This window comes from Chiloscyllium plagiosum, chromosome 21, assembly GCF_004010195.1.
Source record: "Chiloscyllium plagiosum isolate BGI_BamShark_2017 chromosome 21, ASM401019v2, whole genome shotgun sequence".
Lineage (NCBI taxonomy): Eukaryota > Metazoa > Chordata > Chondrichthyes > Orectolobiformes > Hemiscylliidae > Chiloscyllium > Chiloscyllium plagiosum.
Window position 1 is genome coordinate 17,050,509 of NC_057730.1, and position 14,316 is coordinate 17,064,824.

The window sequence follows — 14,316 nt, forward strand, 5'->3', positions numbered from 1 at the left end:
ATATTACTGGCTAGCCTACCTTCATATTTGATCCTCTCCTTCCTTATTTCTCTCTTTGTTATCCTCTGTTTGTTCTTGTAGCCTTCCCAATCTTCTGATTTCCCAGTGCTCTTGGCCATTTTATAGGATATCTCTTTTTCTTTGATAGATTTCCTGACTTCCTTTGTCAGCCATGGCTGTCTAATCCCTCCCCGGATAATCTTTCTCTTCTTGGGGATGAACCTCTGTACAGTGTCCTCAATTTTACCCACAAACTCCTGCCATTTTTGCTCTACTGTCTTCCCTGCTAGGCTCTGCTTCTAGTCTTTCCCACACCAATCCCTTAGCCACGTGTTTACATCCCTAATTTTCTTATCCCTATGCCAATTGGCACGTGGCTCAATTGGCAATTGACTGGGCCGATGCAGAAATTGTTTCTGGTGGGAGACTGGTATACCAGAGGATATAATTTCAGAATAAAGGATCACATGTTTAAGATAGAGGTAAAGAGGAATTTCTTTCTTGAGGGTAGTGAATCAGTTGAATTCTTTACCACAGAAGACTGTTCATGCTGTGTTGTTGAGTGTATTCAGGACTGAGATGGACAGATGTAAATTTGTAGGAGAATCGAGGGTTATGGGGTAAAAACAGGAAAGTAGAGTTGAGGATCATCAGATTAGCCATGATCTCTCTGAATGGCAAAATCGACTTAATATGCTGATTGGCCGACTTCTACTCCTACATCTTATTGTGTTATAGAACAATGTCAGGACTCAGGGGTTTAACATCCTGAGTTTCATTTTCAATTGAAAGGAACCAGGAAAACAAATCAGAAAATCATGAATCCTCCTCTTTTCCACCTGAAAGTGTTAACTATGATTATTGCCTCAATAGTTCTAAATTATGACTATAAACATATAGCTATTATATATAGCTCCCCATTTTTAGGGCATATACACTGTACAATGTTGATTCAAATTTTCAGGCTGCCGATGCCTGAAAACTCATAATGTACAATGAATTGGTTATATTTAGTTTTGTTATACTCAATGGCTCAACATAGTATGTAAGTAGCTCTAAGTGATGAAATTTCCCTTCTCTCGTATTTGAAATTTTGCCAGTATGTTTGAGTTGACCTCCTGGCATAATCTGAAGCAGGAATAATGCTGGAACCTGGAATAAAACTTTGCAGCATGTGAATTGTCTACTGAAGATTTAAAATGTAGATAGATTTTACTCCTGTTCATCAATCAATTTTTCTAAAAAGAATTTGTGCAGAGGAAAATAAAGTTTGGTTTTATAGCGCTTTATCAGGAGTTTCTTCTAGTACAATCCAAAATTTTAGGATATAAAAGCTTGTTTTCTTTCTCTCTTGTTTAAATAGCATCCTTCCTAGATTTAGACCGTGAATATTTCTAGTTGTATATGAAGAAGTTTATAAATATACAGTTATATTCATTATTTACATTTGTTCCATTATTATACTTGATACTAAAATAATATAGTATTGTGTTGAGAAAGTGATTAGGTAATATCATTCAAATTGCTCAATAGTCCACAATGTATGCTGTTAACCCAGGAGCCAACGTAACAGTTCAAGTCATTCTGTTGTTCAGGTATACATCACTCAGAGTTTCATAGTTGGCAATTGATTTGACCTTTCTAGAGTGATTTTCTGGAAAAGATATTAGTGATAAAGTTGAAGGCATTCAGGAAGGTTCTAGGAAGCAGTAATCAAGATCTAAGGGCACATTTGGAGGTGCCGGTTTTGGACTAGGGTGTACAAAGTGAAAAATCACACAACATTAGGCTATAGTCCAACATGTTTATTTGGAAACACTAGCTTTCAGAGCGCTGCTGCTTCATCAGGTGGTTGTGGAGTATAAGATCATAAGGCAGAATTTATAGCAAAGGTTTACAGTGTAATGTAACTGAAATTATATATTGAAAAATACCTGGATTGTTTGTTAAGTCCTCTCATCTTTTGGAATGACCATGTTGGTTTCAGCTCTTTCATATATAAATCCCAGAACGTTTTTAACAAAAGTTACATTCTCAAGTGAACCTTAACAACAAGTGCCATGTCAGCTTCGATAATGCACTGAAGGTGTGAGGTGTTCTGTGTGAGGCCATCTGTGCTCCAATGTTCAGACTGATTCTATTTCTAAAAAAATGGATTTACAGAATCTTACATGGATTCATGCAGTTTTTGAGCAAGATAAAATGTAATTCTGCAAGTACAAATTCACCTCACAAACTTATATTTGTGTGTGTGTGTGTGTGTGTGTGTATGTGTGCATGGGTTTGGTGGGGGGGTGGGGGCGGATTGGTGAGTGTGTGGGTGTGGGATGGTTGGTTGGTGAGTGTTTGTGACGGGGGGGGCGTTAGTGAGTGTCTGTGAGAGGGTGTGAGTATGTCTGAGTGTAAAGGGGTGTACCTCTGTGGGAGGGTGCGTGTGAGTATGGGAGTGTATGTGTGAGCGTATGAGAGAGGGTCTGTAGGAGTGTGTGTGTATGTATATGGTGCAGTGGGGTCACTTGTAGTGTGACATGAACCCAACGTAACTGTTGAGGCCATCACCATGGGTACTGAACTTGGATACAGCCTCTGCTCGGCCACTTTGAGTTGTTGTCTGTCCCGAAGTCCACCTTGGAGGATGGTCACCCGAAGGTCTGAGGTTGAATGTCCTGGACCACTGAAGTGTTCTCCGACTGGGAGGAAACACTCTTGTCAGTTGATTGTGTGATGTCCATTCATCCGTTTCTGTTGCCTCTGCTCGGTCTCACCAACATACTATGCTTAGGGCATCTTTGCCTGCAGCGTATGAGATAGACAATGTTAGCTGAGTCACATGAGTACCTGACACATACATGGTGAGAGGTGTCCTCACGTGTAATGATGGTATCCGTGTTGACAGTCTGACGTCTTGCAGCATCCCACGTTCTTAGGATATTATACTCCACAACCACCTGATCAAGGAACAGCACTCTGAAAGCTAGTGCTTGCAACTAAACCTGTTGGACTATAACCTGGTGTTGTTTGATTTTTTAACTAAGGCCACATTGTACTTGATGCGTAAAAATACTGCTTGTCCAGTTCAGCATACGATCAGTTTACATCCATGGACTGGGAGGCTTGCCTTTTGACACAGAAGGGCGACATTTATATGGGTGGTTTCAATTGCTGCAAATATAAATTAGCTTCTCAATCTCTTTCTTCTTTCAAGAACATTGAGTCAAACTAAATTCTGTGATGCCAGTTTAAAGCAAATTTAAGGCTTGGACAAGAGGTTAAAGAGTATGGGAACAGATGTTGTACATTCTGTATAATTCTTATAGCAGTCAGTTAAAAAGGAAAAATGCAAATGCTGTAAGAACAAAGCTGACCTGCCATTACTTACAAAGGAAAGCATGCAGCAGAACTATTGTCACAATTGGAAAGTGAAGTATGATTGAGCTACCTAATGAGGCTTAATGAGCCACAGACAGTAACAGGAAAAATTTTTAAATTCGATATGGTACTAAATGAACTGTTACACAGCAAAATAAAAAGTACATGGCGTAAACCTGCAATAACGTCGAGAATGCTAGAAATGTTCAACTTGTCAATTATCTGAAGAAATAAGCTGTATTAAATATATTAAGTGTAAACCATTTGTCAAAGCTGGAAACAATGAGAAGGTGAGCTAAAATATTTTGAGAACAGACAGGCAGAGAGCAAACAGATTCAGACAAGCAAGGAAATTATCCAGCCTGGGACCCATCAGTAAACTTGGAGCTAACCTTTATCTACCATATGAAGACCAAGAAGAGATTTTTGCTGCAGGGGTTTCCCTGCACCTCAACTTGAATGAAACCAGAAACCTGTTACTGCAAGCAGTAAACCATTTTGGATCCCATTTCTAGAAACTTCCGAGCTTCACTTCTTCAGTGAATGAAAGGAAGTCACAGGTCTACAAAGTTCGAAGACTGCATCATAAGAGAATTAAAGTGAAATTAAATTTGGATCTTAGAGACCGATGTATCCTACCTTTTTGTAATCCAGACATCTTCTGGGGAGTGTATTTTCTGCATCTGCCTTGAATAATTTTTCAAGTTTCAATGAGATCAGTTCTCATTCTTACAAACTCTCAAGAAATATGGCCTATCCCTGCCATCCAAGAAATTAATTCGATGAACCTCTGTTACATTGCCTCTATGGAAAATATATCCTTTCTTGGCTAAGGAGAGTGAAACTTCATACAGCATTTCAGGTGCAGTGTCACCAAGGGTTGTGTACTCATCTGAAGCAAGACATTGTTGCTCTTATGTTAAAATCCTCTTGAAATAAAGACAACATGTCTTTAGTCTTCATAATCACTTGCTGAAGCAAATAACAATGTTTTACATTTTGTGTAACATTTTATGACTGAATTGAAAATAAATTGAAATGGATATTCAAGTGTGTATGTCGGATATGTTTTGGGGATCCAGAATACAAGAAATGAATCTTGCTAAAGCATCCAGTTTTGATACTCGGAGTCTTTTTTTTAATCAAATAAAACAAATGCCCTTGCTTTTCACTTACAAGTAATTTTTCTTTAATTAGGGCACTGCTTCAGTCCTTCAACGTAGATCAGATAATGAGGAATATGTGGAGGTTGGAAGACTAGGACCTTCAGACTATTTTGGTGAGTTTGGATTTCACATTTAGTTTCAAAATAACATTAATGTTGATGCTTTATCCTTTAACATGGATGTTTTAGTAAACATTATTATGAAACAGTTTAACTATGTTCAACACATTTACCAGGGATGAACTCTAATGAATAAATGGTGTGATGCCCAATGAATCCTGATTGCACTGCTTATTCCTCTTCTGCGTAATTTTGAATGTTTCTTATAAGTTTAGAAATAGTTTTGGTAAAAAACTGAAAAGAATGCAGAATCAATTACAATGAGTAACATATTATCAAGTAAAGGCACATTCCAGTTTTTTTTAATTTTAGCCTGCAATATTTTATGTATTTTTACTCAGTAGAGGACTGTACAGTTCATTGTGATGTAATAATTTGTAACAAAAAATGTAAAGTCCGAGAGAAAATACTTGCATTTTCTGACATAATTAGAAATTAAAGACATCCAACACAGAATCATTAAGTACTTTCTTCAGTGATTAAATTCAAATATGTTATTTTCTCGGTTCCCCTTGAAATAATCCATTTGTTTCCAATGATGGATATTGGAAGACTATTAAAAATTCCTAAATATGTTTGTTGAATGAAGTTCAACTATGAAATACACTGCAATCAAATATGTGACAATATTTAATCTAAGTCGATTATACTTTACACTGAGTTCACGGTAGGTACTCCTGCATGTTTCATTAATTGACTCATCAGTCAATTATTAGACATTCAAGAATTCAACAGAATTTCACTGTTAAACTAGTCGGTTGAAATGGATTTGCTTTCCAGAAAGCTACATAAAAATCTAAATGAACAAAGTAATAATCTGTCATTCTTAAGTCATTTTTTTTGGGATTGCACATGTATTTATTTATTTGAAACTAAATGTTTTAGGCCCATTACTGGTTGATGGCGATCATGTATTTTCAGCCATCAAATCATTCATGGCAAAGAAGAGGGGTACTTGGCTCATTGAGTCCATCTTAGGTTTCAGTGGAGCAACCCATTTATTGCCAGTTTCTGCTTGATCCCTGGAGCTCTTCATGTTTATATCTTCCAAGCATCTAACCACTTTTCTTTTGAAGTCATTGATAGTTTCCACTTCATCACCCCTGTGGGCAATGAGTTCAAGATATTTAGCATTCCCTGCACAAAATAAGTTCTTAATAATTAAGGTGGCTTGGGGGCAAAATTGGTCTTATGACTTCTGCTTTACTAGGTGTAAGCTAGGCACAATGCGGACCAGTTTTAAGAAGCAAGGCACCCAAAGGATCCTTGTGAGCTGTCTGCCCGAAAGTTGAATTTGGTGACTTTCAGTTGTCTGAAATAGGCATGAGAACCCTTTGATGTATATGCAAGAGGGCTGTTTTGGTTTCCTTTCTGATATTTGATGAGGCAAAGTAATGCCAATTGGGCTAGCTCTGCATAACCTTCTTAAGCATTCTCAAACGCAAGTAGCATTTTAAATAAACAAAAAAAAACCCTCTATTTGGGTAAACAGAAGTACTCCCTGATTCTGCAGTACACTGTTCTGAACATCCTACCAGGATCCCCACTTCGTACCAGGACATAACCTCAGCCTGAAATGTATTTTACTTAAACATGCAAATTACCTTTTACAATGGGACGCCTACTGGCAGCTCTTGAGACTGCTCGTTCAGCCTCTGTCGCAGGATAGTCACTGTCTTTAGATTCAATACTAGGCAGCAACTTAAATGCCTTTATTTGCATTAAAATATTTGCCGAATTAACATTTTCTCCTATCATGTTACACTATGATTCTGGAATACAGGATAACTTCAAATAAGTTGCAGATTATATTTGCAAAATAAGGATTTAAATCAAATTCTCTCAGTACTGTAATAATGGAACTCCTGTTTGATATTTCAGCAATAAACAAAGTTGTTCTTTAAAAGATATACATAGCAAAACAAACTGTAATACGTTAGTTTTAGTGATGTCTCCTACTTCTTAAAAGGCCCAGGATGGCTACAATGCAGCAGTTTCCACCAGGAGGTGCTAAGTAGTAATTGAAGCCAGAGACCTTGGCTATTTGCATGCTCCCTTCTCTATCCCCCAGAGTTGGTTGCTGAGGGCGACTGTAGTACTTCTTATCCTTGACTCTACTATAATATTAGCTGACTTGAAGTGATGAGGAAATAAACCTGGACCCTTCCTGGTTTGTCAAAATTACTAAAGGATAATCTTTTTAATCTCTCTCAACTTTGCCAACATTTTTGCACTCCTATATGCTTCAAATGTTTGCTTGTTTTTAAGTTGAAGGCTAAACAATCTGGTGAATTTTTGTCAGAAGTCTTTGCTAAGATATTAATTAAAGTAGCTTGTAAGCTTTTCAGCTAATGTAATTTCAATGTTACCAAGTAACCAGGTGTTCCAATTCTTAAATGGCCTTTCTTATTATCTATCCTACTGTACAGCCAATTCAACATTAGATAGTTGATCTAAATCAGGAAACTCAACAGTGATTGGTCTGTATTATTTACAGTTGGTGGTGGAGGAATCTCTGATCACCTTGTCAGAGTTTAATGAGTAACCTAAAGTAAACGTTGCATAAAGAAATCCAGTGCCTCCACGAACACAGCTGCAGGCAATACAGTCTGACCTAATTTCTTAAGTAGACTTTTAATAATTCCAAATTTCTGGACTAGTTTGTCTAATGTTATTCTTTTTCAGATTTTCTCATTCAAAAACAGGAAGCAAAAGCAGTAAATAAAAATTTACAACTGTCCTAATTTTGATTCTCACCATTTTGTTCATGTTCAGGTGAAATTGCCCTTCTCTTGAATCGGCCGCGAGCAGCAACTGTAGTTGCACGTGGTCCACTGAAATGTGTCAAGCTGGATCGTCCACGCTTTGAACGAGTTCTGGGTCCATGCTCTGAAATTCTCAAGAGAAACATTCAACGATACAATAGTTTCATTTCTTTGACTGTTTAAAACTTTTGGATCCATTGCTGCCTTTGTGTTACTTTGTGCAATTAACTTGAGCTGTATTGTTGTGTATTAATGCGTTTTATGTAAGACTTCCAACTGATTTTTAAAAGAACCTCAGAATCCAACAGGAAGAGTTCGTAATCTGTTGAGCAAAAGTTCTAAACGTTGCTGCTTTTTTGTCAATGAAATTTGATAATGGATTCCAGTTTTACTGCTTTATCTACTACTTTAGGTCACTGCAGCATTGAAATAAATTTACTTGAGAATGATCATACATTTTGCTAGTTAAATGTAATTTGTTTCTTTGTTTACAATATTGTTTTAAACAATGTTTCTTGTGATTTCCACACATTGAATAATTTAGAGTTCTCAAGTTTGTAATTCATGGATTGCAATGTGTTATACTTGATCATACCACCTTGAGTACCTAATGCTCTGACCATAAAGTTAAAAAATGAGTGTATCATGCTGAACAGGCGAAATTGTGACAAAACTGCACATTCTATGATAAATGAAAAGCCAAATTAAAGGAATATTCTTCAAACTTGTGGGCTTTTATTTATTTGTCTAGTATATTTTCAAGCTTGAGGTCATGTCTTTTTATTACTTGAACATGAATCCTCTGTTTCAAGTATATTCTGCCAGAAATCTCAGTCTTGTTAATGAAGAGTTGTAAGGTGTGGCAGGCATTTTTATTGTATGCACTGAAGTATAATCATTAATGTATGAAGTGGGGGGTCCTCGATCAGTTCAGTTTACCAGTGCAGTCTGGATGAGTTTATAGTCTGTTGCAGCTGTTCCCAGGGGCTCATACACTATCCAATATATAGAAACAGGTTTTAGAAACTTAGTTTTTGTGATTAAAAGAAATCCAAAACAAACTTCACAATTAAGGTTTCTAATATTTTGTATAGTCTTACTTTGCACTATTTTACGTATACTTTAGGGTGTAGGTTTGATATCCAGACGTTTCATTACCTGGCTAGGTAACATCATCAGCGGCGACCTCCAAGTGAAGCGAAGCTGTTGTCTCCTGCTTTCTATTTATATGTTTGTCCTGGATGGGGTTCCTGGGGTTTGTGGTGATGTCATTTCCTGTTCGTTTTCTGAGGGGTTGATAGATGGTATCTAGATCTATGTGTTTGTTTATGGCGTTGTGGTTGGAGTGCTAGGCCGCTAGGAGTTCTCTGGCATGTCTTTGCTTAGCCTGTCCCAGGATAGATGTGTTGTCCCAGTCGAAATGGTGTTTTTTTCATCTGTGTGTAGTATACTTTTTAAAGTCAGCTATCTTATTAAACTTGTGCTCTTTGGAGCTTATTTAACCAAAGTCTGTTTCTCAAAAGGAGTAAGTAATCCCATAATATCGCTTTTTGTGCCGCATTGCATATCCCAGATATTTTGGAACGTCATTCATATTTGGAAAAAAAGCACCAGAACCATTATATTTTCTATCATTTTATGTGATGCATTTGCTTTCACAAGTCCAATAAAAATAAATCCTCCAATTTGCATTTGTTTTTCTTTTATATTAATCTGTGAATTGTAATAGTATATGTGCGCATATTTTTAAACACATAAGCATTCTTGAATTGTATTTGATATTGTTACTGTATATCCACATGACGTTTATTATTACTAGCATATCTAACAGCTGAAGCATGTACCAAGTCTGTCAAATAGGCACACAGTTCAAAGGCAATTTTCTGTATATACATCCGTAAATCTTTAAGGGAGGAAGTATTTTCCAAAATATGTAGAAGTGAGTGTATGTAGTTACTTATGGTTTATTTAAACCTATTATTCCTTTTCTGCTTTCTACCGCAATAGATTGCAGATAAAACTGATTCTTAGGTGTAAAATTCCTTTGCCTTAGACCCATTCCCCTTTTTACTCCTGTTTCGTTCTTGTCCTTTTTCAGACACTAAGCAGCATTTTATGCTTATATCCATAATTTGACTATTAATCTGTTATATCAACAATGTTGAAGGCACTGCATCCAGGATTCTGACAACATCCCAGCTGGAATACAGAAGATGTTGCTCCTAACTTACCCACATCCCTAGCCAAGCTGGTCTAGTCCAGCTTCAACACTGTCATCTATCCAGCAATGTGGATAATCAGCCTAATATGTCCTGTCTGCACGAAGCCAAACAAATCCCATCTGGACAGTTTGCATCCTGTAGCATAGTCTCAATTGTCAGCAAAGTGAGGTGTGGTGTCAACAGTGCTATCATATGGCACTTACTCAGCAGCAACTTGGTCAGTGACAACTTGCTCACCGATACTCAGTTTCTATGTGTAAGGACTACTCAACTCCTGATTCTATTACCGGTTTGGTCCAAGTGTTGACAAAAGAGCTAAATTCCACGATGACATGGGCGTGACAATCCTTGACATTAAGGTAGCATTCGCACAAGGGTGGTATCAAGGAGCCCTTGTAAAATTGAAGTTGTGGAATCAAGAGAAAAAAACACTCCTGGTTGGAGTCATACTGAGCACAAAAGAAGATGGTTATATATTTTTTTAGATTAGATTCCTCACAGTGTGGAAACAGGCCCTTTGACCCAACAAGACCACACCGATCCTCTGAAGAGTAACCCACCCAGTCCCATTTCCCTCTCACTAATGCACCTAACACTGTGCGCAATTTAGCATGGCCAGTTCACCTGACCTGCATATCTTTGGACTGTGGGAGGAAACCGGAGCACCCGGAGAAAACCCATGCAGACACAAGAAGAATGTGCAAACTCCACACAGACAGTCACCCAAGGCTGGAATCGAACCTGGGACCATGGTGCTGTGAGGCAGCAGTGCTAACCACTGAGCCACCACGTATTTGTTGTGAAGACCAATTATCTCAGCCCTCGGGCATTCTATAAGTATTCCACAGTATAGTTCTCGGCTCAATGTAAGGTCAAAGATTGTGATGTTCACTGACTAGACACTGCACCACACTATGAGCAACTCCTCTGATATTGAAGCAGTGTGTTTTCAAATGTAGCAAGACCTGGACATTCCAGCTTCATCCAATGAATGGCAAGTGAGATTTACACAGTGCAAATGCCAGGAAAGAATGTCTCTACCATATGAGAATCTCATACTCTCTTCTTAATCTTCAGCAGCATTATCCTCTGTCAACATCTTAGGATTGTCACTGACCAGAAACTGAATTGTACGAGCCTTATAAATACTGTGGCTGCAAGCAGATCAGAGGTTTGGAATTTTGTAATAATCTGTCTCACGATTTACCAAAGCATGTCCAGGATCTAAAGAGGACAAGTCAAGAATCTGATGGAATTCTGTCCACTTAGGTTGGATGAGTACAGCTTCAACAAGAAACTTGACACCATCCACAATAAAACTGCCCACTTGTTTGGCACCAATTTACTACTAAATGTTACTTCTTCTACCTCCAGTGCATAGTGGCAGCAGTGGGTGCAATCTACAAGATCCATTGCAGCAGCTTGCTAAGACTCCTTCATCAGTACCTTCCAAAATGTGACTTATAACCTCCTAGAAGAACAAGGCCAGCAAGCACATGGAAAGGGCACACTTCACAAGTTCTCCCTCAAACCACACAGTTTCCTAACTCAGTTGTATTGTTTGTTTTTTGTGTCTTGGTCAAAATCCTACAGCTTCCTCATGAGCAGCAACAGGAGATGTATGTACACTGTATTTGTAGTCTGCAGCAATTCAAGGAGGTGACTCCCCATCACCTATTCGAGGGCTATTTAGCATATGAAATCATGCTGACCTTGCTAACGATGCTCACTCCTCATGTTATTCCTACAAATGTCTTCCTATAATTTTGATGTAAAGTTTAGTTGTAGATAAACAGGTAAATCATCTGAGTGGCAGATCTTGCAGTAGCTTTATTTGTAATGTATTCATTGATATCAGATCCAACGAGCGAATTTTAGTTTTACATTTATGAGGATTTGACTATGCTGCGATTAAAGTCTGTGGATAATGTATATCTTTACACTTGACACCTTGCTAAGTGTTTGTATCATAAATCATGTGATCTTTCGTAATGCACTGAAATTTCACTTTTGGCATAAAAATTTAGAGTCAATAGATGATAAAGAAAGATGTTTGGTTCGAAAACCAAAGAATGCTAAATGTTTTGGGAGGTGTCTCATAAGAGTGAGCCCTACCAGAAATCTTGAAACATTAGTCAAGAGTAAGAAGGAAGCAGATGTCAGGCATAGACAGCAGAAATAGTGATTCCCTAGAAGAATATAAAGGCAGTAGGAGTATACTTAAGAGGAAAATCCGGAGGGCAAAAAGGGAGCTTTGGCAAATAAGGTTAAGGAGAATCTAAAGGGATTCTAAAAATACATTAGGGGTGAAAGGGTAACTAGGAAAAGAATCGGGCCCCTTGAGGATCAACAAGGCTGCCTATGTGTGGAACCACAGGAAATGGGGAGATATTAAATGAGTACTTTGTATCAGTGCTTACTGTGGAGAAAGATCTGCAAGTTAGAGAATATGGGGAAGGAAATAGCGACATCTTGAAAAATGTCCATTTTACAGAGGAGGTGGTGCTGGGTGTCTTAAAATGCATAAAGGCAGATAAATCCCCAGGACCTGATCAGGTGTACCCTAGAACCCTGTGGGAAGCTAGGGAAGTGATTGCTGGTAACCCTGCTAAGATATTTGAAACATAGCCAGAGGTGCCCGAAGACCGGAGGTTGGCTCATGTGCCACTATTTAAGAAAGGTGGTAAGGCAACGTCAGGGAACTGTAGACTGGTAAGGTTAACATCAGTGGTGCGCTAGTTGTTGGAGGGAATGCTGAGGGACAGGATTTACATTTATTTGAAAAGGCAAGGAGTTATTAGGGATAGTCAGCATGGCTCTGTGTACGGGAAATTGTGTCTCACGAAATTGATTGAGCTTTTTGAAGAACTGATGAAGAAGGTTGATGAGGGCAGAGTGTGGATGTGATCTATATGGACATCAGTAAGGCATTCGACAAGGTTCCTCATGGGAAACTGGTCAGCAAGATTAGATCACATGGAATAGAGGGAGAACTAGCTGGATTCTGAACTGGCTCGAAGATAGGTAGAAGACAGGGTGGTGGTGGAGGGTTGCTTTTTGGATTGGAGGCCTGTGACCAGTAGTGTGCCATAAGGATCGGTGCTGGGTCCACTGTTTTTGTCATTTATATAAATGATTTGGATATGAACATAGGTGGTATGGTTAGTAAACTTGCAGAAGACTGCAAAGCTGGAGATGTAGTGGACAGCAAAGAAGGTTACCTTAGAGTATAATGGGGTCTGGATCAAATGGGTCAATGGGTCAAGGAATTGCAAATGGAGTTTAATTTAGATAGATGTGAAATGCTACATTTTGGCAAAGCAAATTAGGGCAAGACTTATGCACTTAATAGTAAGGTTCCGGGGGGTGTTGCTGAACAAAGAAACATTGAAATGCAGGTTCATAATTCCTTGAAAGTGGAGTCGCAGGCACATAGTACAGTGAACAAAGCTTTTGATATGCTTGCTTTTATTGGTCAGTGTTTTGAGGATAGGAGTTGGGAGGTCATGTAGCCGTATAGGATATTGGTTAGGCCACCTTTGGAGTACTGTATGCAGTTCTGGTCTCCCTGCTATAGGAAGGATGTTGCGAAACTTGAAAAGGTTTGGAAAAGATTTACAAGCATGTTGCCAGGGCTGGAGGGTTTTAGCTATAGGGAAAGGCCCCTGCAATCTCCCCCCTTGCTTCCTGCAGTATCCTGGATCCTGTTCTTGAAAAATTATGCCCTTTTATACAGGAGGTTCTTCTAAGTTGGTTTTTGTTGAGTGAGGGTCTCCTAGGCAGTGATGTCTATGCTACATTTCTTGAGGTAAGCCTTCAGGGAGTCTTTGAAATGCTTTCTTGGTACTCCTCTAGCTCTAGTGCCTTCCTTGAGCTGAGCAAAGAAGATTTGCTTTTGCAATCGGAACTCTGGCATCCTAGGCATTTGGCCTGCTCAGCAGACTTGATTTCGGATGATCATGGCTCCAATGTTGGTTCTTTCAAGTATGCCCTTCCTCTCGATGAATGCAGAGACTCCATCTCAAATTCTGTTGGTACATCTCCAGGGCCTTGAAATAAACATTTAAATGTAGTCCAGGTTTTGGAGCAGAATAAACAAGTCAGAAGGACAAAGTATTACTACAGATGTCATGGTCATAGAGTCATAGAGATGTACAGCATGGAAACAGAACCTTCGGTCCAACCTGTCCATGCTGACCAGATATCCCAACCCAATCTAGTCCCTCCTGCCAGCACCCGGCCCCTCCAAACCCTTCCTATTCATATACCCATCCAAATGCCTCTTAAATGTTGCAATTGTACCAGCCTCCACCACTTCTTCTGGCAGCTCATTCCATACACATACCACCCTCTGCGTGAAAAGGTTGCCCCTTAAGTCTCTTTTATATCTTTCCCCTCCCACCCTAAACTTATGCCCTCTAGTTCTGGACTCCCCGACCCCAGGGAAAAGACTTTGTCTATTTAGCCTATCCATGCGCTTCATAATTTTGTAAACCTCTATAAGGTCACCCCTCAGCCTCTGACGCTTCAGGGAAAACAGCCCCAGCCTGTTCAGCCTCTCCCTGTAGCTCAAATCCTCCAACTCTGGCAACATCCTTGTGAATCTTTTCTGAACCCTTTCAAGTTTCACAACATCTTTCAGATAGGAAGGAGATCAGAATTGCATTCAATATTC

At 38.9% G+C, this 14,316-nt stretch overlaps 1 protein-coding gene across 2 annotated transcripts in view; it reads left to right on the forward strand.

Annotated features, from left to right (window-relative positions):
* Positions 1-8,143, forward strand: part of prkar1b (protein kinase, cAMP-dependent, regulatory, type I, beta) — a 201,174-nt gene extending 193,031 nt beyond the window's left edge. For both annotated transcript variants that reach the window (XM_043711347.1, XM_043711348.1), the window contains exons 10-11: positions 4,567-4,648; positions 7,430-8,143. In XM_043711347.1, coding sequence (XP_043567282.1) covers positions 4,567-4,648; positions 7,430-7,602 — 255 coding nt within the window. In that variant the 3' untranslated portion in view covers positions 7,603-8,143. The remainder of the gene's footprint in view (positions 1-4,566; positions 4,649-7,429) is intronic.
* The last annotated feature ends 6,173 nt before the right edge of the window (positions 8,144-14,316 follow it).